Below are 24,698 nucleotides of genomic sequence, written 5' to 3'. Positions count from 1 at the left end.
GAGATTTTGCAAAACCCTGAGCTCTCTTTTCCTGACAAATGTCCATTGTCACTTTAGGTACTGGAACCATATCTTTGAGGGTCTTACTCAGACCTGATTAAAAACAAATTATTGTCTATATTCACATGTGTTGTGGTTTGATAATAGGATAAAGCATAACCGTATGTGACCTCAACTGTTCCAGATGGGGATCTTGGTTGGGAGGAGGGAGCCGTAACGTGCCGCAGGTTATAAGAAAACCTCGCCCCCCCCCCCCCCCCCCCCCCCCCCCCACCCCCACCCCCCCGCGATGGGGAGCACAGTCGTGTTCATGCTGAGGGAATGTGCTACTCCGGCCTGCAAGCTGTTTACATTTAATGCTCCCATTAACAATTGGTTTAACCGTAGAAGGAAATGTGCGGCCATTAACCCCTATGAAATGACTCTGATTATGTGGCATAGTCAAAGTTAAAAGAGGAGAGAGAACCCAGACCTAGTCGTTTGTGGCGTAGAGGTTTCTCAGGGACCACCAGAGGCTTCAGTGTTGGTGGCCTCATCGCCTATTTCTGAGGCATGTTGCCATTGTTGTGATGTAAATAAGCCTTGTGGAACTTAACAGGGACGTGGGAAGCTGTTGCCTGTTGTTTGAGTGGATCTGATGTTATCCTCCTATCAAATAAATAGGAAGGAAGTGCAGAGCCTAGCTTTCTAATCACAACAGATCCCCTAACAACCACAACTGCTATTTTATTATGGCTACAACTAACAAGTATTTGATTTATCAATGAATCATTCCATCTACTAAAGGTAAGAAAATAGTCAAATATGCTCAATACAATCACGTTAAAATGTCTTGTTTTGTTCAACCAAGTCCAACAAGCATCAGATATTTTCTTTGCTATAGCTGATGAAAGGATTTATTTGTTAAAAAGGATAGGACTTTTCTTTAGATCAATTAGTCATTTTAGGTCTATACATTATTATTCTTTTATCATCATTATTCAAAACACTGATCAATTCACAGGCATTCTGCTTATTGTCAAATTTGACTTTAGAGTTTGATTTATTATTAACATCACTTATAATTATCTTTTCACCCCTTTTCAATGCTTTTTTGTTTCATTGACAACAATTGATGCAAGCAGAACCAGGGAAGTTACAGTGTTTCTACTATACAATCAGCTTACTTACCTGAGCCCAAAAAGGGCAGTTTTGTGAACTTAGCCCCCCCCCCCCCCCCCCCCTGCAGCAGTGAAACACACTGCTGATGTTCTTACTGCATTGCAGTCTTCACTTTTTTCATTTTGTACTGCAGGAAAGCCTTCGATTTGTTTGAACTTGTACTCCAAAAGCTTGTTACAAAACGTGTGTGTACCTTTGACTGTCACCAGCACCATGCAGTCATGCTCAGACCAAAAGAGCAAAGATTAGAAAAGTTAATACAATTTTCCGAGCAAACGTCCACCGACTTTATTTCAGTAAAATCAGCATCATGTGATTTAAAAACATTTAATACCATTGGTAAGTCTGTCTAATATAAGTTTATGCATTAGCGTGTCAGACATAACAATGATAGTGGTCAGGATAATCTGGTCTAATATAAAAACTCAATTATAAATGAATGTCAAAGGCTATCTGGATGTGTGGCAAAGGGAAAAGCTGTGAAATAAAAGTAGGTAGTCATGTCAGCTGCCCTGTTGTGTTGGGGATGAGGTGTTAACAGTGTACTCTTCTGTTGGGAGAATTGCTCACCTCTCACTCTGGATACTGTGGTCTTTTTATAGCCTCAGTGCTAACAGCAGGCCCTCTGAAAGGTCTGATCTGATTTCTTTGAAGTGCAGACTCAAAATGATGTCCTAATGTGGCTATCTGAGATGTTATCAGCTTTCCCCTCATTTCATCAAAGCCCATTCTGCATTGTCATCATCCATACTGAATCTGTTTTGTCTTCATAGACTCCCTCCTTACTCTCTGGTCCCTGCCCCTTTTTTTTTTTCTTTCTCGTCAGGCGTTGTCAGATGGTTGATGCTGTTGAAAAAGGGTAATCACGGGTTTTAACACTAATCTGTTCCTGTGTCTCTTGTGTCTTGTCTCTCTGGCAGGTGAAGGATTGTACGGACACCCCGTCTCACACTAAGCTATGGAATGCTCCCTGCACCCACCATCACTAGTCTCCAATCTTTGGACTGAGCTCAAAACGCTTAGTTAGCGGCTGTACTTCTCCCCTCGAACTCTTTATAACCAGGGGACGAAGAAAAGGAGCGGACTTACCTCAACCGCTATAAGCGCACAGAGCACTTCTATTTTTTAAAGAATCAATAAGCTATTTTCGTCTTTTTCTCCACTTGGATTTTGTCCCCCGTGAAAACATATCAAGATGGATCTAGAGCCGTATCTGTGGATGGTGATCCTTGGCTTCATCATTGCCTTTATTCTAGCCTTTTCTGTGGGCGCCAATGATGTGGCCAATTCTTTTGGCACAGCAGTGGGGTCCGGCGTGGTCACATTGAAGCAGGCCTGCATCCTGGCGTCTATCTTTGAGACCCTTGGCTCAATGCTGCTGGGGGCCAAAGTGGGCGAGACGATTCGGAAGGGCATCATAGACGTCTCCCTTTACAACGAGACGGTGCCTACACTCATGGCAGGGGAGGTCAGCGCCATGGTCGGTAAGTTTGGATAATTTTGACATCAAATGTGGAGCTGAAATGATATGTTGATTATTCTATATTCAAGAAAAATGCATATGATCATATATGACAGTCACTTGAATATCTTTCGGTTTTTGAAAAAACATGTAAGAAAATGTCTCCTTGGGTTCTGGGAAATCAAAGCCACCATTTAAAAATAAAAAAAATAAAAGTGTAATCCAGGGAGTTGGGTAATTGCTGCTTATGACTCACTTTAGAAAGTCGCACTAATGAGTAATAATTACATGATATATGAAACAATTAGCAGATCCTAAAATAAATGAACCTGTAACTTTCTTTTGATTTGCCAAGTTTCTCTATTTACGGTTCAGGTTCGGGTTCTTTATTTGTACCCGTAGGTAGATTTTGTTTGCAGAGAAAAAGGGGGTCCATCCTGACACACTCTAAAAACAACAGACACATCTCTAATAAAAGTACACCCTGCTCCATCAAATCTCAAAATATTTCTAAAACATTTAAGAAGAACAACACTAGTACAAACACTAGTACAATCATGGACATTCAAAATTCATAATTAAATAATTAAATAATGAAATAGGCATCTGTGTGACACTCCTATGATGTGTTAATGTATGCAATAGCTGCTGGGATAAAACTGTTTTTATACCGCTCCGTTCTACTCTTTGGGACAACTAACCTCCGGCCCGAAGGAAAAAGCTTAAATTCTGTCTTTGTCAACTGAAAATATTTTGGATTTGTACAGTTGGTCAGACTAAATAATAGATACAAAAAAATTTGTAAAAATAATCAACAAATGAATCTGATAGTATATAGTTAGTTGCAGCTTTAAAATATGTATCAACAGAAACCTCTGTGATTACCACTGTAAAGAGGTAGAATGTGTTTGCAGAGTAAAACACTTCCATAGGTTAACATATGCTGTTGACGTTGTTTGGGATATTTGTTGAATAGATGAATTTTAGGACTGCAACAGATATTGAACAGTGCCTATCACAAGTTCTACAGTCCATTATCTAATCGCTATTTTTATATAAATGGTCCAAACCTCAAACATTTTTATTTGCAATTACATAAAACAGAGGAAGCCAGAAAATCCTCTCATTTGAGAAGCAATAATTAAATGTTTGGCATGTCTGCATGTTGCTCATAATTGATCTACTTTCAGATAAACCTTATGGGAGGTTTCGCTAATGTTAATCAAACTGGCAGCATTTAAACATTTCCAGAGGAAAGCCTGCCATTGTCCTCATATTTAAACACATTTACAGTAAAACACAAGCCAGTACTGTTGTGTATTCACAGTGGCTTTACACATCAACACCAGATTACCTTAGTGAATGAATGGAGCAGCACAATGGGGCTCCCATTGAGACAATGCCATTTTAATGACAGAGTGACTGCTGGGAAATGGTGATAAATAAAGGCAACATTATGCACAGGGGATTCCCGTGTCACTGGAAATGTAGTTGTGTTGCCGCCAAGAGTTGGGAGTGTCTAGGAAACACGGACCAATTTTTCTTTATCTCAAACACCATTATTGTTTATACAAAATGAGAATTTTTACCTTCTTAAACGGATTCACTTAAATCAGGAAAATGCATCCAGAAGGTTTACAGAAAACAAAATATACAGTATATGTCAATTACTAATTTAGTGCTTTAAAAAAAACCTCCAAGGCCTGACAAATGATCATTCTAATAATGAACTGTGTTGCCCGATAAATTGACCTGTGGGAAGAGATTGTGTTAACAGATCCTTTGTGAAGGATGTCTTGTTAAATCAATGATATCTTGATCAATTAACTATATCTTATATTGTTTGTCATCATTAGCTCCTGGCTACAGATTCATTTTGTGCTGCAGGCTTTCAGTAAATCCCATAAAAAGTATTTGTTAGAGAACTAAAATCCCATTAAATTACAAGCACTACATTTACTTTATAATCTCATTTGGCAATTATACATTTGAGCGGTTTTCAAGATTATATTTAAAGTATAATTGTCTGTTTTTTTATTTAATTTTTTAACTACTCTGAAAAATAATGTCTCTGCAGATTTCATTTATACTGATACAGACTCATCTCTGCCAACTTTTACAAACAATTCAAAATGTATTAAATCCAGGGAAGTAAAAAACAAACTGTGGATAGATTTCACCATTTTATATTTATTAGCACAAAATGAAAACAATGATGCATTTTATTGATGTGGCATTATTCCTCTAGTTTACAGCGTGTATTAGTGGTTTCCCAGAACAACATTTTTTATTTGATAATGTTGGGGGAAAACTAAATAAACGATGAAATGCCTGAAAGATGTCTGAAATTTGTGCGTCTGTTTCCCAGGGTCGGCCGTCTGGCAGCTGATCGCCTCCTTCCTCAAACTGCCCGTCTCTGGGACTCACTGCATTGTTGGCGCCACCATCGGCTTCTCCATGGTCGCCATCGGCACCAGGGGCGTCCAGTGGATGCAGCTTGTCAAGATTGGTAATGACTAAGATCACTTTGTGTGTGTTTTTACAATGTTTACGATTGAAAAATGACATCATGTAAACCAAATCTCGCTACAGTGAGATATCCAGTACGGTCATAGTACAGTTCTCCGTTTGCTCTGAAAAACATAAAAGGAAATAATTAGTTTGTTTTAACAAGGATGTCTCCCTCGACCATTTTACACAGCGTGTAATCTCTACTACAAGAGGCAGAGTTCACAATGTCTCCACCGAGTCCTGAGATTTACTTTAAAGTGAAATAAACTCTAATTTATCTCAGCTGAAGGGAGAACCTCTGGCTATTGCAAACACAATAATTTTAAGAAATGTAAAACAATACTGAAGTAAATGAGGACCAGAAGTGTATAATTGGAGCAAAAGGACAGCTGTAACCCTGAATAATGGCTTCCTGATGATCCTGTATCAATGGGTGACTGTAGTCTGCTCCTTTTTTTGCTGAATATGTTTTTTCTCCTCCCTCTCCAGTGTCATCGTGGTTCATCTCCCCTCTGCTCTCTGGACTCATGTCTGGACTCCTCTTCTTGCTCATCCGACACTTCATCCTCAATAAGGTGGGTTAACAAAAGGGCCCATATTAGGGCTGCTCGATTATGGCAAAAATCATAATCTCGATTATTTGGGTCAATAATTGATATCACGATTATTAAAAACGATTATCCATTTACTTTGAAAACATCAATTTATTGGAGAAAAAAATGTTGAACAGTTGATTACCCTGAACTTTAAGTATAATTCAACTGAAAAACCAAAAAAATGTATTTGAAAAAAAGAAAAGTAATAATAAAAAAATTATCGTTTTATTTCGATTACGTTGTTTTCGTAATCGTTGCAAGCCATAATCGTAATCGCGATTAAAATACGATTAATTGAGCAGCCCTAGCCCATATACTCCCTAAACGTTTTTTTCTGAAGATGAAATGGCAATGTTGTAATACTAACTGTGACTTTATCATCATAACAAAATTGTAGCTTCAAAGAATTAAAAGCAAAATATCTCTTAATTTTCCTTTTTCCTGAATCAGAGTAGTTTCCTGTGCTTCGCCTGCTTTATCAGGAATAGACCGTCGGCACACATCAAGCCCAGTCTACTTAATCAAACTTACAACTACATGGTTTGAAAGATAAAAACGAGGTTATATTTGGCTTCAATAGATTGACTAAACTATGCTGAAATAGTAACTGCTTTCTTTGAGTAAGATAAGACTAAAATACCCAAGTTAAGTAAAACCTTAAAAAAACTGGACAAAAGAAAACGTTTTCTAATTTGTATTTCTGGTTAAATTATATTTTTAGCCCAAAAGTATGTTGTAAACATGTATGTTTTTAAGCTTTTAAACGAAGGCACTGGAATTCTTAATTATTTTTAAACTAAATCATTTCATAAACGTCCATGAAGTGTAGGGTTAGAGTTTATCGGTCCACACATTTGAGTAATACAATCTAGATGCAAACAAACATACGCGTGTACACACAGACCTGTCCACAGGAGTTCGGCACAGCTTGGCCAAACCTCCATTTGGCAACACTGGCAGATCTGTTGTTGTAACAGGCCATCCCTGGCAGTGAGGAAGAGAAACGTGTGGTAGATCATGTGGAGGTCAGGACTGCAGGACCCTGTGTCAATGACTCCTCCTCTGATGTGTTTAATCATATATTCTTTGTACAGATTAGATTTGTTACTTTTTTTTTTTCATTTTCATTTAATCTTTTATTTGAACCGGGACAGTTCATGCACATTGATGAACACTTTAAAACAAAAATAATGCTGAGCCGGATTTGAGCTTTGAGCTCATTTCCGTCCGTAGTCCCGTCACATACAACATATAAGAACATGACATTTATATACATAAGGCAAGGCAAGGCAAGGCAAGTTTATTTATATAGCACCTTTCAACACAAGGCAATTCAAAGTGCTTCACAAAAATGGAAGACATTAAGAAAATGGCATTTAAAATCAGTCATTAAAAAGAAAAGATAATAAAATAAACATTAAAAGAAAAAATACATGGATAAAAGTTCAAAGTTACAGTGCAGTTTAAGATGTGAATAGTTCAATTAAAAGCGGCGACAAAAAGAAAAGTCTTCAGCCTGGATTTAAAAGTAGTAAGAGTTGCAGCGGACCTGCAGGTCTCCGGGAGTCCGTTCCAGATATTTGGAGCATAATAACTGAACGCTGCTTCTCCATGTTTAGTTCTGACTCTGGGGACAGAAAGTTGAGCAGTCCCTGAAGACCTGAGAGTTCTGGATGGTTCATAATTTAGCAGTAGGTCAGACATGTATTTTGGGCCTAAACCATTCAAAGCTTTATAAACCAGCAGCAGTATTTTGAAATCTATTCTTTGACACACAGGAAGCCAGTGTAAGGACTTCAGAACAGGAGTGATGTGATCCACTTTCTTAGTGTTAGTGAGGACTCGAGCAGCGGCGTTCTGAATTAGCTGCAGCTTTCTAATAGATATTTTAGTGAGACCTGTAAAGACACCATTACAGTAGTCGAGCCTACTGAAGATAAAAGCATGGACACGTTTTTCTAAATCCTGCTGTGACATTAGTCCTTTAATCCTAGATATGTTCTTTAGGTGATAGTAGGCTGATTTAGTAACTGTTTTAATGTGACTGTTGAAACTCAGGTCAGAGTCCATGACTACACCTAGATTTCTGGCTTTATCTGTTGTTTTGAACATTGCAGACTGAAGCTCAGCGCTAACTTTTATACGTTCTGCCTTGGCTCCAAAAACCATTACCTCAGTTTTATCTTTGTTTAATTGGAGAAAGTTCTGACACATCCAGTCATTGATTTGTTCAATGCACTTACTCAGTGTTTGAATTGGAGCATAATCTCCTGGTGAAATTGTTACGTAAATTTGTGTGTCATCCGCATAGCTATGGTAACTTATTTTGTTGTTTTTCATTATCTGAGCCAGTGGTAGCATGTAGATGTTAAAGAGAAGAGCAAAAATAAATACATGATATGCAGGAAGAGCATGAGCAGCATATACAAGTATTTACCACATGGCAGTACAATGTAGCAGCTATGATATATAAAGTGCAAGAGAAGATAAAAGTGCTACATAAAGTGCAAGAGGAGATACCCCTGTATTAAAGTGCATTTAGCGGTGATTGCCCGTCTGTTTGTTGCTAAACCATTCTTTAAGTTGACCTTTGAAACTATTGAGAGTGGGACAATCCCGTATCTCAGTTCGGAGGCTATTCCACAATGAGCTGCCCTTAATGGAGAGGACATTTTGTCCAAAAGTTGTCCGTCTTTTCCCATGTACAAAGATGACCGCATCATCGGCATACATTTGCACATTCAAATCAAGACATACATTAGGCAAGTCATAAATGTACAGAGAAAACAGTAATGGTCCAAGAATGGAACCTTGTGGAACCCCAACAGGGTTCACAAGGTAGGGGGATTTGACTCCGTTGACCAAAACATACTGTTTTCTGTTCGATAAGTAAGACTTAACCCACTGTATTGAATCTGCCGAAAAATTGAAATACGTCAGCTTTGTAAGGAGCACTTGGTGGTCAACAGTGTCAAAAGCCTTCCTGAGATCAAGGAAGACAGCACCTACATATGGGCTCGTGTCCAACATACATTTAACCTTTTCCACAAAGACACAGTTAGCTGTCTCAGTGGAGTGGTGAGCACGAAAACCAAACTGCATTGGGTGGAGTGGAGCGAAACCTTTGTCTAAATGTTTGGTGATTAGTTTTGACACGACTGTTTAGTTTGTGGAGGTGAGGCCCAAAACCTCTGCAGGGCGTTCATATTGCACTTTAGATCATAATAGCAGTAAACAGCACATTGTGAAAGAATGAAGTGTTTTACTTCGTCACTGACCTAATTTTTTCTCCACACATTGAACCTGTGCTGAATATCTCACTTCCTTTTTTTCACTTCCCAAAGAGATTACATTTTAAAATCGTATATTACAAAATAACTAATCGGAACCATTGAAAAGCTTAAGTTCACAGAATGTTTTGCGCTTTTGGTAAATAAAAGAAATCACTGAAACTATTTACAGGTTATCAAAATAGTTGCTGATCAATGTTAATGTGTTTCGCTCCACAGGACGACTCCGTCCCTAATGGCCTGCGAGCGCTGCCTGTCTTCTATGCGTCCACTATTGGAATCAACACTTTCTCCATCTTGTACACTGGAGCCCCAGGTAATGATACTGAGATACTAACTCTGTTCATTTAGTCTGACGCACGTACCATCAAATCAGCTCAGTCGCAACCTTCAAAAATTCCTTTAAAGTTGTTTCGAGAGTTTGAGAAGATTATAATACTTCAAAACTACTTTCAAAATGTTATTTTCTTACATTTTCTTATTGTCTGTCCATTTATTGCAGTGCTTGGGATAGAGATGCTCCCGGTGTGGTCGATCTTTCTAATTACTTTAGCCGGGTCGCTGATCTGTGGAGCTGTGGTCTGGTTTTTGGTCTGTCCCTGGATGAGGAGGAAAATAGCGGGTAGGTGTCTGCGCCTGTGTGCTTGTGTGTGTCCAGTCTTTCTCACGCCATCTAAAAAGCCGCGCACTCTGACCCAGGCCTCACAACGGAGCCTCAGCGTCTGTTTGCCCACTCTGTGCTCCAACACCAAACAAGGGATGCCAGCGGATGTTTTCTCTCGTTGCCCTCTGCCAGAGACACTGAAGCCACCAAAGAAACTCTGTGAACTCTTCCTTACACACTTTGGAAATCCTCTAGCTTCAGATCATGTCCTGGAGCTGGAAAGCTTTCGGAATTATTTCTCTAATGGAAAAATCAGCTTGCAGCACAGCAGACGACGCTGTAAAACATGACACAATAAATAACACAGTGGAAAGAGCAGCTGCTGGATATAAGCAAGGCAGTCTGTCTTTGAATGGTTTACTTAATGTCATGCAGACAAATAAGAACATTTGTTTATTTCAACAATCCAAAGACTAAGGTCAGTCTGAGTAATACTTCCAAATTAAGACATTATAAATGCTGATATGAAGATATAATATGAGATAGTCTCACAGTTTGACAGCCCTTAAACTAAAGAACTAAAGAGCTGCTCTTATTGAGGCAGCGACATTGAGACTTAAAATAGAACGATTGTTTGTCAAACTTTCCGAGCCTGCACGCGGCCGATCTGTTGCTCAACGTGTTGCGACCTCTGAATGCCGGTGAGGATTATAGGTGATATTATCGCTCCTAATCTGGATATTGCTGCATCCGTCAAACTGAAGCAGGTGGTGGCTGAGTTTATGTGTGTGTACTGAGGGGTGTGTGAGGAGTTGTGGGGCATCAGGTCAGTCAGCACTGGGATTAGTCAGGATCAGCTGATGGCTGTACTTGTGTTTGTGGAATGTTGCTGCATAGTTTTCTCAACCAAAATCAGGCCATTTATTATTAATCATTATTGATATTACTTCAGAGTAACTATACACTTTCACTAAAGACGCGTTGGAACAATTTAATTTTAAAAACATGATCTGAGTTTCAACTTGCCAAATTATTGATTCACTTGTGAAACTGTTGAACTGATTTCATCAGACGGCTCTAATTGGAAATAATCCAAAAAAGCTTTACTGTAAAACCTCAGTCTTTACTACCCGCCGTTTGACTTTATAATGTTCCACTTTCATACTGTAAAGGATTACCTAGACATATCAAAATAAAACCCTCACATGTTAATACCATTATCGTATTTTAAGATTTTAATTAGTATACAATGCCCTGTAAACTCTGTTAGCATTTGTAGCGAGCGTTTTCAGTTTTATCTGGTGTCGATAGTATGTCCAACTAAACCCTCCTTTGCTTGATTTCCTCCAGGTCGCCTCAAGAAGGAGCAGGCTCTAGCACGGATCTCTGATGAGAGTCTGGACAAGATCCCGGAAGAGGAGGAGGAGAGCCCCGTCTTTAGGGAGCTCCCAGGGGCCAAGGGCACAGACGAGGCCGTGCTGCCGCTCACCGGGGGGGGCAGTGACCGCGAGTCCAGCGGAGACCTCAACAACCTGGCTAATGGAGGCAACATCCTGCCAAACGGCAGGGCGTACGGTAAAACTGAAATAATATTATTTTTCAAAGACAACATTGATTTGGCAATGTGTTTCTAGCTTCCTTCTTGACAATTGATCAATAGGTCTTGTGACTTTCGAGAGATATAATTAAATCAATCAATCAAGATAGTTCATCCCTTTTCTTCCTGCAAAAGAATATTTATTATTTACATGTCTAGTTCCCTCTCGGTTTCTCTATGTTTAGGGAAACCCGATGTCAATGTGCTGTGATAGTGTATCACTTAACTTGCAAACTTTTTTTTCAAACTCTTTCTCCTTCAGGCCGGACCAACTCAATGACCAACGGCTGCCTCAAGTCCCCCATCTCTAACGGCAGCTTCACCTTCGATGGCCACATGCGCAGCGATGGCCAGGTTTACCACACAGTGCACAAGGACTCTGGTCTGTACAAAGACCTGCTCCACAAAATCCACGTGGGCCGCATGGACGAAAGCGACCGCTCTGGCTCCAACGCCGGCCCGGCAGACAACAACTACCGCCTGCTGCGGCGCAACAACAGCTACACCTGCTACACCGCGGCTATCTGCGGCATGCCAGTCCAGCCGCTCATTCGCTCAGAGTCACGCGACGACAGCGAGAAGCTGGTGGGAGAAGGAGGCGGCAGGAGCAACAGCGTGTCCTATACCAAGAAGAGGATACGCTACGATAGCTACTCGTCCTACTGCAACGCTGTGGCCGAGGCTGAGATTGAGGCCGAGGAGTGTGGGGTGGAGATGAAACTGGCCACAGAGCTGGAAGGATTGGATGAAGATGGGGCTCCCGCTCCGGTGCCTCTGGAGGACCTGGCCGAGGAGGAGGAGAAGGACAGGCCTGAGGTGTACCTGCTTTTCCACTTCCTGCAGATCCTCACCGCCTGCTTCGGCTCTTTTGCCCATGGAGGCAACGATGTCAGGTACTGCCTCCTGCTGCTCACAGGACATACAGCATCCCATACAAACACTGCACTCGTCAAAGCACATCTCCCTTGTAGCAGCTCATCTATTTCAAATCCAAATGTATTCAAAAAACTAAGATGTATGTTATCAGTTCCAAAATTCACACGTTCTTTTCTCATCTTACAAACAATTCTGCTTCATTCCATATTTGTTGGTGTTTATCCTTTCAAAAACGAAATGGTCACTGATGTTCTGAAAAGTTAGCTTACCAATTACCGTACCTAAAGGGAGGTCCACACCTGTATGAACAATGTGCTCTAGAAGCAATCATTAAAACCATTAAAACATTGATATCCCTTTTAATAACAAAAACATATATATAACAACGAGGTCTTCAAGGCTTTAAGACCCTCAATAGAAGCTTTGAATATAAAATAAAATAACAATACATGAAATACACCCCACACAAGGCCTTGTGTAGATTATTAACAATAATATGAATTGTCACCAACAAATGGTGTTCCATCTAACACTAAAATAATTATCTTTTTATTCTCTCACCTTCGCAGTAATGCCATCGGGCCCCTGGTGGCGCTGTGGATGATCTACGATCAGGGGGGTGTGATGCAGGATGCTGACACCCCCCTCTGGCTGCTGTTTTACGGCGGTATAGGCATCTGCGCCGGCCTGTGGGTGTGGGGCCGTCGCGTCATCCAGACCATGGGAAAAGACCTGACTCCCATCACCCCGTCAAGGTGAGAAAGCCACCACATGGGGGGGGGGGTGGGCCAGGGGAGTGTCTAGGGCTGTATTTTGTAAATGGGTGAGAAAGAAAGTGTTTATACGGAGGAGGTCAACTTTTCAACTTGTTTCAAAAAGCCTCGACATGCTGACACACACAGGTCCATCCAGTGAAACAGCGTCCTTGGTAAGTGTTTGGTGCACACAGCTCTATTAGAATGCACACACACATTTTAATAAAGTAATTTAATGTTATTCAACAAGTCATTGCAGTTCAACAGTTAAATCCACTCAGCTGGCAGCAAATTGCAGCACAATCATGATTAGAGCCCCTGCTCTGTTTCCTCTGGTGCTCCCTGTTATAGGTACTGTAAACTTGTCTGACTAATCAAGGGCGTTTGTTTGAGCATGCACTGATTATCCACTCTCTACTCCCCAAACAGAGCGGCCTCTGCAAGAAAAAGCATTTTTACCACACATGCGTTTTGCAAGTACAATGTTGTACTTACATTATCAGTTTGATCTCTTATGGCTTACATGAGAATTATATCAAAATATCTATAGAGGGCAGACCTTTTTTTAAATATTTTAACAAAATGTATTCACATATTACCGGACAAGTAAACAGTATTTGATGATGAATATGAACATCTATATAATATAAATGTAATTGAATCTGTTGACAGTAATCACCGTCTTCCTACTTGGACTGTTATGTATAGAAATCTGCTGTCATCATTTCTTCTGCAGTAGCCCTTTGTATAGAGAATGAAGTAGGAATGATTCATTTTTCTTCAGACCTTTTCACTTCTTACATAATAATTCAGAATAAATAACAAGCCTTATGGACGACAACACATGAAGCCCTGCGGCGAACTACATCCTACAACCTTAGCAGCGGACATCACGCAACATAAACCCTGCTGCTGCTCGGCCCTTTAGATTGATCTCTCGTTCTCTGTCCCCTCGTCTTCCCACGCAATGAAGCCTGTGTGTGTGCGCATGTGTGCATACCTCAAGGATGTTAGTGTGTATCGTGTCAGCTGAAGAAAGCTAGGCTCTATGCCTGCAGGTCGCTGTGTGTGAATGTATCCATGCGCACACATTCAGGGATAATTGTTCCAGCTAGTGTGCGTGTGTGCTCTGTTGCCTGTCAGGAACATCACACTGGGTAACAGGAAGTTGTTTGGCACTGTGGATGAGGAGAAGTAGAGCAGGAAGGGCGAGGGAGGGGCCACAGTGGGAACCCTGGCCTCTCTTCTCCAACCGCAGCGAGGGCCGCCAGCCTGACTCCTTCTCTGGCACTTTCCTTTTTTCCCCCTCTGTCTTCCTCCGTTTTTCATGCTCCTTCCTAGCCTCTCCTGTAAATAGGAGGAATTTGGAATCAACCCTCTTATTATTCTCCTTTCCTCCACTGCTTCCTTTTCTTCCTTCCTTTCCATTTTCATATCCTCGCTGCATCTTTGTCTTGTTCTTTATCGTCGTCTCACCTCTAAATCTTTCTCTGAGTACTCCAATTGTTCTCACTCTCATTATTTCTCCAACTTTCTTCATTTCTCCTCCTCCTCCTCGGCCCCTCTCTCTTGCTGTGTGCCTCCTTTTCTTTCTTTCTTAATCGCCCTTCTTTCCATCACCAGCTTAGTCTTTAGCGGGGACTCAAAGACACATTAGCTCTGGTTCACAGTTCTAAAGGCTCTCTTCCCTCCACTGTCTGTTTCCATGCGTCAATCTGACAAAGAGGTTCTTTTGGGTCGAGCGTAGGAAAGTGTGTAGATGTGTGTCAGACAGTGGCTGCCTGGCATCCCAGCAGGCACAGTGGACACTTCAACATGGCAGTGAATCACAGCAGTAAAACGTATTTTTTATAAACGTGAAATATGGATTTCCAGCCAGCACTCTTGTTGAACCGCCACGGGACAGACTGAGATGGTGACGAAATGTGACCGGTCCTCTGGAAGATGAATTGTTACAAAAGACGTTTCTCCAAAGAACAGGTGTAAAACATTATATAACTGATGGCTTGAATCCATTCATCTTTCTTACTGCCTTGATGAGAGACATGCAGTTTCTTTTCCTTTGCCTTTTGCTAGGGAGCATTTGGTAGCTGAGCGCTGACAGGAAAATGTAGAGAGAGAGAGAGAGAGAGAGAGAGACAGATAGGGTATGACATGTGACTCAGTCCCCCCTGACCAGTCTTGAACTGGGTATGATGCAATCACATAGTCTGCTTCTTAAGCCCACCAGGACATCACACACAAGTCTTAAATATTTCTGCACATACAGTTGGGGCGAACGTCCTTTCACAGATGGGTTCAAGTGTAGTCAAAGTTTGACTCCAGTCGAATCACAAGAGCTCTTCTGCCCCAGCTGTTCATGATTCAGCATATTCAACACTGCCTTTACCCAGAACCTCACCTCAGTGTTGAGTTTGATCTAAGAAAGGGCAGCTATTGACTCAGTTACAAGTCTTTTCACTCATTTAGATTTCCTGATTTGTATCTCTCGTGCCATTTTGAAATCCTTCATTTACCTCCCAAGTGAATGGCCAAATGTTTCTTTGTGTGATGGGTGTGTGTCAAAGTGTGAATAATGTTATGGAAAATTGGACAGAAGTGTCTCCTGATCAGCACGATTTAGATGGTCTTTATTAGTTGTGTACAAACATATAGGACTCGTATAAATGCTGTGTATATTGGGTGTGGGTGTATGTGTGTCAGAGGGATAACATGTTGTTTCTTTTGTTTAAACTGCTCTATTATTGTGTTACTATGAATGTGGGCCGTGCCATCGGCAACTCAACCCAGATATTACAATGAAGGATGTCTCTTTGTTCCCCCCTCCCCTCCCTTCTCCACAGTGGATTCACTATTGAACTGGCTTCTGCACTCACAGTCGTGTTTGCTTCCAATATCGGAATCCCTGTCAGTACCACGCACTGCAAGGTATGAGCGAGGGGCCTCCAGCTGGTCTCTCAACCCCCCCTACAGGCATTTCCAGGGGAGAGGGAGCTCACACTGCCTCCCAGGGCTCTGGGCTGGGAAACACTCTGTAAACTGAGCCGTTGAATTCAGATTAAAGCAATCTGTGTACATCACCTTTTCCCTGGTCGAGTACACAAAGATGCCCAGATCAAAATGTACCTCAGAGATGACAACGTTTACGTTATTTTCACTTTGTTAAAAGACAATCAAAACATTTGGGTCAGTATCCAGCCCCCTGCAGCAGTGTGCAGCCCCTCCCCCCTGTTTATTTGCAGGAACATCGGATCCAGGCTGGAAGACGTTGCGGACCCTTCCACCAACTCTCTCCCATTTTGCCCTCTCAGCACTGGCATGGTTTGGTGTGTGGGTTATCCACCCTCCAAACACCCCCACCCCCACCCACAGCATCCTCCCCAACCCCCCCCCTGCCACACTTGTTTTCCTCTTTTTTTTACCTCTCCCTCTCCATCTTTCTGTCTCTCCACTCATCTGTTTTTACAGCGGATTTTGCATTGAAGTAATGAGTGCGCTAACAGTGCTTGTTGCATCAAATGTGGGCATCCCAATAAGCTCCACCCACTGCAAGGTATTGGTGTCATTGGTAGTGAAGCCCCTTCATCGCTTCACCTGTAGCTGTCAATCGCCAAAGCCAATCACAACTCCTGAAGGTGCTGTTTTGACTTCTACAGTTCTCCTTCAGCAGCAGACCCCTACAAAAAATGTATGAGATGTTATGCAAGATTATTAGACACAGAGCAGTATATTACAAGTGTAAAGCTATTTAACTAATTGAAAGCAAAGAGACTCGTGTATCTTCCTGTGAAGTTTTATAATTTATTTCACATTCTTCCTGTAGCCATATTTTGATCTACTCTTTAGGAGTAATCTTTACCGTCGCAGCATTTTATGTCAGACGCTATTCCCAGTGAGTCTGAGAGGGGCTGTGAGGTAGATTTAGTTGGAAAAAGACAAAAGAGCCATTTGCTATTCCTTAGTTTCTATGTACAGCTACGTTTTCTGACTAGCTTCCTTTCCCAGAAAGCGCGGTATTGATCTTCTAGTTTCAAACGAATAAGCAGATAACCTTTAAACTGGTCGCCTGTATTTGTGGAGATGATTAAGTGTAAACGCACACATCTTATTTTAAAATGATGTCAGTGAGACGGGTCAAAACAAGGGATATGTTTTTCCTCCCAATAGCTGCTTCACAACATAAAAGTCAAATGAAACTTGTCTCTATGATAGAGATGATTTTGTCTAACAGCCTGCTGAAGGGGAACTGCACAAGACTCAAAACTGGTATTAAATGACTGATAATCGATTTGTCTAAACTTCATCATCCATACATTATTTTCCCTTCTCACCTCCACTTACCCCTGTCTCTTCCTTAAACCACGGATAATCATCTGCTTTGCATAACATGTTTAATCTACTAAAGGTTATAAGTATACTGTCATGATTTAGTGACTGTGTGAGGGAGATGCCCAGATGTTGTTGGAAGATATTAGAGAACTTGTGATACAGATTGTTAAAAGTGACTGAAGTTTTCCGAAATTATCCAACAACATCTGTGAACATCTCCCAGAGCGAAGGTGGGATGTGGTGGGCATCCACTTGGTTTTATCTAAGCTAAGAGCAACTTCTTTTCATTTGGCTTTTGTGCAGATGAAACTGAATGGATGCCCAGCCCCGGTGACTTTATGTGCAGTGACTCGTCGTTCCAAAAGCTCCACAGGCAGGCAGCAGCACAAACACTGAGGTCACACCGAGTTCGGGCTACTGCTGCATGACTGAAATACTACAATTGGCTGCAAACACACCTCTTGATCACAAAGCTTACATATTGTTCCACACAGGCTTTAGTAAGACTGCTTTGAGAATTGAATCATCCAAATGAAGGGAAAAAAAGACTTCATGCCTTCCCTAAAGATATGTTTGTGTCGTCTAGTCTGGCACTAGTGTAACTTTGAGTAACACTGACTTATCGAACACATACTCCGCTGGTAGGCTCTGTTGACCTTCCACATTTAGTCTCGAGTGTGACAGAAGGTGTCTCATGTTTCTCTGGCCGTATAAGAGCAGGCACGGTCTAAGCCCCGCCCACCTGCAGCGTCACTAACTGAGCTGAAACCAAGTCACTGCACATGCAACTCTCCAACACACTGAAGGACTGGAAAATGTGTTCATGTGTCTTCTCCAAAATGGATTCTTACTCAGTACTATACTTAACTGATAACTTGACTAAAGGTGAGAGAAGTGTGTATTGGTGGACGACTGACATTAGCAGAAATTATTGAATACTCTATTAATAATAGAAAACTCTAAACGTAAAAAAAAAAGGGTGATTTTTATTGCACCATAACTTCTGATTTCACGCGTCCACCCTATAATGTAATTTAGGTAGCTCTAACTTTTACAATTTAGCTTGCTCTGACTAACACCTACAGTTTAGACCCAAAAGGTCTTGAGGAGCTGCAGGCTGATAACAGGCTTTTTTGTTTCGATGTGATTGTTTACCTTACCTATGGATCTCTTACACCTTTTCTACATTCATTCACTTAATTTCATACTTTAACCTGACATCTATAATTGATATTTACATAGTTTTGTATGATTTTTACACATAAGTAATGTAATCACCTTATAAAATCTGAAACATTTCTATAGTTATGAACAAATATAATTGAAACATGACATGAAATGAAATTGTCATCTAAAATAATACATAACATGAAGGGTACTATGATACCTTTCCACAGTACATTTGATAATACTAATGTATTTGTACAAGTCCATAATATCCAGATGGACATATAAACATGTAAAGATGCCTGTAAAAACAAGCTCAAATGATCTAAAATGTTCAAAATAATAAAAAGCCTTAACAGCCTGCAGCTCTTCAAATTGAATTTGTCTAGTTTAAACATTTTTGTTCCCTACCATCCATGTTCCTGATTGTTTTTCTTCCCCCCCCCCTCCAGGTGGGCTCGGTCGTGGCCGTTGGTTGGATCCGCTCCAAGAAGGCAGTGGACTGGCGCCTCTTCAGGAACATCTTCCTGGCGTGGTTCGTCACGGTGCCCGTGGCCGGCCTGTTCAGCGCCGCCGTCATGGCCCTGTTCGTCTACGGCATCCTGCCCTACGTCTGAGGGCCAGGAGGGAGAACATGGGAGGAGCAGAGAGTCAGAGGAAGAGATAGAGGGAACCTTGGGTAAAATCAGAGCCCGAGTGTCAGGGGTTCAGATAAAGGAGAAGGAAATAAGGAGAGAGAAGCTGCAGAGGTTTACACATGGACGTGGTTGTACTGTGGATGTGAGGAGGGTTGGTTCATACGCTGCCTGGCTCCGGAGATATGTTTTTGACTCCTATGGGTTTCTGATTGTTTTTATTTATTCTCTTCTTTTGGGTGCATAAGAAAAAGGTGTATTACAAACATGTTCACTGTACCATTCAATCTGCTGTACATATGCCATAACAGAGAAATATCCAGTAACTCTTAAAAAAACAAAAGAATCACGAGTTTAAAAAGAAAAGACGGCACAAACCTTTCAAATAATAATAAAAAAAGGTTAAATCTGCCGACTTTAAACAACATCATGCTGCGTGCTATCCCAGGAAGCAGAGTCGCGCTGGTGCTCATTATTTTTGACCCAAAATGCCAGAAAACCCCCCTGTACATATTGTTGTAGTGGAGTGTGATTTGTTGTACTTTGGCTTGCTTTAAAGTTGAAAAAGAAAACGACAAAAAGAACCAGATGTGCGTGTGGGAAAACCAACCCCTCCATCGTCTCACCTCTAACATGCTAACCAGGTACAACTAGGGCCAAACGGATAGGACGCCTCAGAGGGGGGGCGGGACTGTCACTCTGCTTTATTTTCCACATGATACCACAGAAACCTGATTCGCTAAAGAGTTGATTTTTGTCAAGAGCTCCTGTATGTTTTTAGAGATGGATCTCATATTTTTTAATGATGTAATATACTGTAATTTGTACTGTAAATACTATCCTTAAAGAGGTCGGGATGGGGATCATGGTGTGTTTTTAAACATAGTAAGGATGGGGGGGATGGGGGGTGGCTCTTTACCTCTTCATGATGTCGTGTCCCAGAGTACACACACACTCAGTGAACACACACACACACACTCAGTGAACACACACACACACACACACACACACACTCAGTGAACACACACACACACACTCAGTGAACACACACACTTGACAAGCTGCTGTTTTTCCATAGGTTTGCAGAAGTATATTGATTGGAAAACAGTATTACAAATTGGAAGTAATGAAGCCAGAACTGGAGATATTGTCAGTAACAGTATTGGCAGAAAGATCTTTAGCTAAAGGTTTGAGAAAAGGTTTAGATGGTTATATCAGTGACATTTAAAGGTCTGGGTGCCGCAGAAGCCAAAACACTAAAACTGAACCAGGATAAAAACACTAAAATGGTCCCACAAAATGTTCACATACTGTATCTTCATCCGTTTGCCTTTGTTTTCATAACATAATTCACCTACTGGAGTCAGTGTTTTACATTGAAGGCTCCCTGCCAATGATGGACCTCGACACATGTTTCTGATCCTGCATCGCCGCTCAGATTACATTTCTTAGTCCGGGACGTGTCTCTGTAGCTCTGACCCTCGGCCTCATGCTCCTGGGCAGCTTCGTCATGGCAGACGGCGATTATGTGTCATATCACTTTGTATTATAACTCCAGCCAGTTATGCAGAAGTGGGAAGAAAGGGGATTTAACCCCCAGCCACACGTGTAGCTCCTCAAAATGGGCTGGTTGTTGTTTTGAAGTGTAGAAACATTTAGTCTATTGATCACCTGTGTTTCAATCGAAGTGCTAAAGGCAAGCTAGATATCATAGGCTCCAGTTTTGGGCTCAATCGAAGCCAGAACACTATCACAAGACTTCTGTCTTAGGATCATTATGGTATGGTATCGGGGGGGGGGGAGGGGATAGTACTGATCATCACCAGCTTTTTAACCAGGTCACCTGACCTGTAGATAAACAAAGTTTAAAGCTTTTTTTTATTTGAACAAACTCGATGCCAGGTGTTGCAAGTTCTTTTTTTTGTTCTTGTGTGTTTCCTAATTTCATTTTTATTTTTTTTCTCATGAACAAATCTATGCTTAAGTAGCCACTTGCCTTGTAACATTGTGTTTTACTTTGTGCAGATACAGTGAAATAATTAAGTACTGTGGTGTTTACATCGTAACCATATTGTAGACTATCTGAAAAAATAAACTGTTGCCTAATGATGCCAATGAAAGACAAACTATTAACCATGACTTTTTAAGTGCAAGTAAAACAAATAAAATAACCTGAAGTGTCTAGAGAGAGAAAGAGAGAGAGCAAGTGTGCGCGTGATGACTGTTTTTATGTTGTTGTAGCAGTAGTGCTAATCATGACCCTGTCACTTTACACTGCTAATACAAAGCATTGACACTGCATGTATGGGTGCAATTCAGTAATGAAGAGAATGACTAGAGACATTTCATCGACTATATATTTTTCTACCATATCTGAGTTTTAACCTGGGTGAGCTTCCTGACACTGGAGGGCACACAGTGGGCTGAGGGGGAAGCGAGGACTATTTGTTCAGAGATCTCTGAGAAAAGATCTTCTAACAAATCAGTATCCCTCCTCGCTGGTGCCATGTGCCGCACCTCCTCTACGCCCGGTGTGTTCTTTGTAACTTTGGCGTTGTGTCGGTTGCCAATAGATCAGATTTTTAAATTACATTTATATTTTTGAATTTTAGATGAAAACTCTTTGTAATTGTGTTTCCCTGCTGCTTATAATCATGAGCCTTGAGAGCAGCTTGAAGTCTTGCTAAATCAGGACGACTGCTCTCCGTAGGTAAACTAAAAGCGAAAATCTCTGTAGGCAACAGAATAAATCTTGTAGGCCTACTCTGTAACTGATAACTGGACTATGAGGACATTTGTTTCCTTGTTTTGGCAGGTAACCACTCTTGAAGCTCATACCCTTTCACTCTTCCACAGGGTGTGTGTTACACAGGGGGCTGCACGGAGATGGTGTGTGTGCAAACTCTGTGCTCTGGTACAGTAGAGCTGGAGAAAGAACATATAACCTGTATAAGATCAGAGTTTACAACCATTTCTTCAAAGTGGCCAAAGTAACTGGAATATTTTATATATTATGCACATGTTATCATCTTATAGAGAGCAACAGCTAAAAAACACTTGTTTTTTGCTTATTCTAAAATAAATAGGCATGTATCACGATTTACTTTATAACATTAAGAACTCCTTATCATTTATCCAAGAAAAACATTATTCGTTAGTTACCAAGTGCACAGTTAAAGACATGCGTTAAAGGCTAACAAAATATCCATTCATGTTTTGTTTTTATGTTGAGAACATTTGATATGATGGATATAGTGTGGTCGCAGCTGGTAGATGTGTGTTGCTCTCGTGTTCAGTTGGTACAATAAAGGAGACTGAATCCACTTTCCTCTGGTTGGATTATGAGGTTTACTGGGCTGAGGTCGGCCAGGGTTCAGATATTTGGTTTGTGCTGGATCACTGCGGCCCCTTGTGTAACCTGCACTGTCATTTTCTGTTTTGTTTTTCCATGCATTCACCGTCCTGATAGGCCAAACGGGGTGCACTGCTCAAAAGAGGGGGGGGGAAGTGAAAAGAAAACCTAATATTAATGGCTCAAACTCTAAAGTTTAGGAACCATTGCTCTATCAATATTAAAGCCCTAGACAATTTGGTTTCAAATAGTGTGTATTTCTTTAAAACATTAAATACAAATTGTAGGTATGAAAGGTTTAGCTAATAGTATTTGATTGGCAAACATCTAACGACTTTTATCACATGTTGATTCAATGTCTCCGATTGGGGCATAAACCATGTGACACCTCTAATTTCCAAAAGAGCCTCGCCTATTTAAAACCTTTGAGAAGAGCAAAAAAAAGTGCAGAAATTGCTCACGTAAAGATAACCAAAACTGTGCTTTAACAAAATAAATGTAGTTTCTATATTGGAAACAATCAGCCGTAAAAAAAAAAGCTGATTGAGAAAACAAGTTGTCAGGGCTCCAGAGTAAGTTGTAGATGAAACTGCCAATAATTCCAATAATTGTGCAGGTAAAATGAATGATACTAAAGTCAATGCAGCCACTAGACACTTTCCCCCCCACAGAGAGGGACAGCAGTATCAATAGACGCTGCAGTGTAATGCCATTGAGGGAGTCACTGTGCTTCTATTGCATTAGTGTGACCTTCGCAGAGAAACAGCAGGCGCCATTTCTTTCTCCCTGAACACATGCAGTTTGTTGTGAAGCTGTAGCTCCACCTGTCCTGCTGAAATAGCGCCCCCTCCAGGCTGTACTGACACAGTTGGAGGGGTCCTCATCTGGATGTGGCGTGCTGTCTCTAGTTTTCTGCTCTGTTTTGTAATAGGATGTGCTCCTTGGCTGGCCTGCAGGCTTTACAGCTCTGTGTTGTCTGTTTACTGTTTACTGCTATTTAACTGTCCAGTCCTTCAAAAGTAAAAAAACGAAAAAAACAACAGTAATGAATAAAAAAAATCAAGAGAAACTGTAGCCTGCTTCTACAAAATCTTAAAGCTCTTCTGATTTGCATATATCGTACTGTAATGTTTTATTTAAGATTTTAGTGGAGAAAAAAATGTCTGCATTTAAACTAAATTGTGGGAATTAAAATTACAAAGGAAATTGAACAGAGTTGTGTGTGTTATTTTTGAAAAGTTGTGTAAGAGTTGAAGACATGGTGCTTATTGCTTTCATTTCTATATTACACTCATCCTGAACAGCAGTAGTAACATGATATAATTTAGCTTTTTATCTACATATATTTGTGTTTAATCAATGTATAGAGTGGTCAAGGATTTATGTATGAGAAGTGGTTATTCTCATTTAGTCACTTGTTTTGTACCTATATATCTGAGTTACAATGCTGTCCCCTTAATGTTGTGCCTGCTCATTTCCCCCCACTTTGCATGCATTTGGTTTCCAACAGCAACCGGCCTCTTTAAAGACTGAATGAATGTGTCAGATCTTTTCAGCCTGCTCTTATTTATTTTGTTGTTTTTTTTTTAAAGCTTGGATAATAATTCAGTGACTTGGCACAGATTGCACTTTTAAGTTCCCAGCACTGTGGCTCTCTGTGCTGGCTTTAATTTGAGAAGTCTCTACAGAAACACTGAAAAATGCTGGTTTGATGCTGGCACACAGCGAGTGACACACCATTTACGTTCAATGGTATAATGGTTTCCATTTCATGTTGGTTAAATCAGTAACCAACAAGCAATGGAAACCATAACCTCCCTGCAGTCACAGCAGGGTTTCCATAGTCATCATTGTTCTCTCAAAGGTATTTCACTTGTGTTCATCTTTATTGAGCACACTTAAACCCGACCTGAGGTCTTATAATTAAAGATGTGGTGCAGTCCATTTAAGTTCACTTTTTCTCACGCTGGGATAATGTGCATGTGGCTGAAACCACTCTTCTTAAGTTAAATCTATCCAAGTGAAATGCCTTCTCTACATTCACTAAGAACACAAAAGAAATCCAACCTTAGATCAAATCAAATTTCAGATAAACACCTTTTCTTCCCGTCTACATTGGCGCAGAGCCTGCTGTCACACAGCCAATCAAATTGTTTTGTTGTAAAGTGCCTATGGAAGTGAATGCTGAGTTATTCCACTGCAGCCTCTCCGTTATGTCCATACACAGGTTAAATATAAATATTTTAATTTGGTATTAATGTTTTGGTAAAGCCAATGTTTTCATGGCACACAGCAAATAAGCAGCTTAGATTGTATAGTGTTTGTGGCCTTAATATTTTAGTATAATGTACTCTGCCTTAATT

At 40.8% G+C, this 24,698-nt stretch overlaps 1 protein-coding gene across 6 annotated transcripts in view; it reads left to right on the top strand.

Moving 5' to 3' along the window:
- Nucleotides 1-23,543, top strand: part of slc20a2 (solute carrier family 20 member 2) — a 56,389-nt gene extending 32,846 nt beyond the window's left edge. For 2 of the 6 annotated variants that reach the window (XM_034117659.1, XM_034117660.1), the window contains exons 2-11: nucleotides 2,082-2,645; nucleotides 4,992-5,132; nucleotides 5,624-5,709; nucleotides 9,240-9,336; nucleotides 9,523-9,642; nucleotides 10,975-11,199; nucleotides 11,484-12,114; nucleotides 12,667-12,852; nucleotides 15,696-15,780; nucleotides 18,801-18,965. In XM_034117659.1, coding sequence (XP_033973550.1) covers nucleotides 2,357-2,645; nucleotides 4,992-5,132; nucleotides 5,624-5,709; nucleotides 9,240-9,336; nucleotides 9,523-9,642; nucleotides 10,975-11,199; nucleotides 11,484-12,114; nucleotides 12,667-12,852; nucleotides 15,696-15,780; nucleotides 18,801-18,965 — 2,025 coding nt within the window. In that variant the 5' untranslated portion in view covers nucleotides 2,082-2,356. The other 4 variants (XR_004554933.1, XM_034117662.1, XM_034117658.1 and 1 more) reach the window with 4 other exon arrangements.
- Nucleotides 23,544-24,698: the final 1,155 nt, after the last annotated feature.

The sequence above is a fragment of the Trematomus bernacchii genome, unplaced genomic scaffold (assembly GCF_902827165.1).
Source record: "Trematomus bernacchii unplaced genomic scaffold, fTreBer1.1, whole genome shotgun sequence".
Lineage (NCBI taxonomy): Eukaryota > Metazoa > Chordata > Actinopteri > Perciformes > Nototheniidae > Trematomus > Trematomus bernacchii.
The sequence above is the reverse complement of the archived record's forward strand: the minus strand, read 5'-3'. Positions and strand labels throughout refer to the sequence as shown.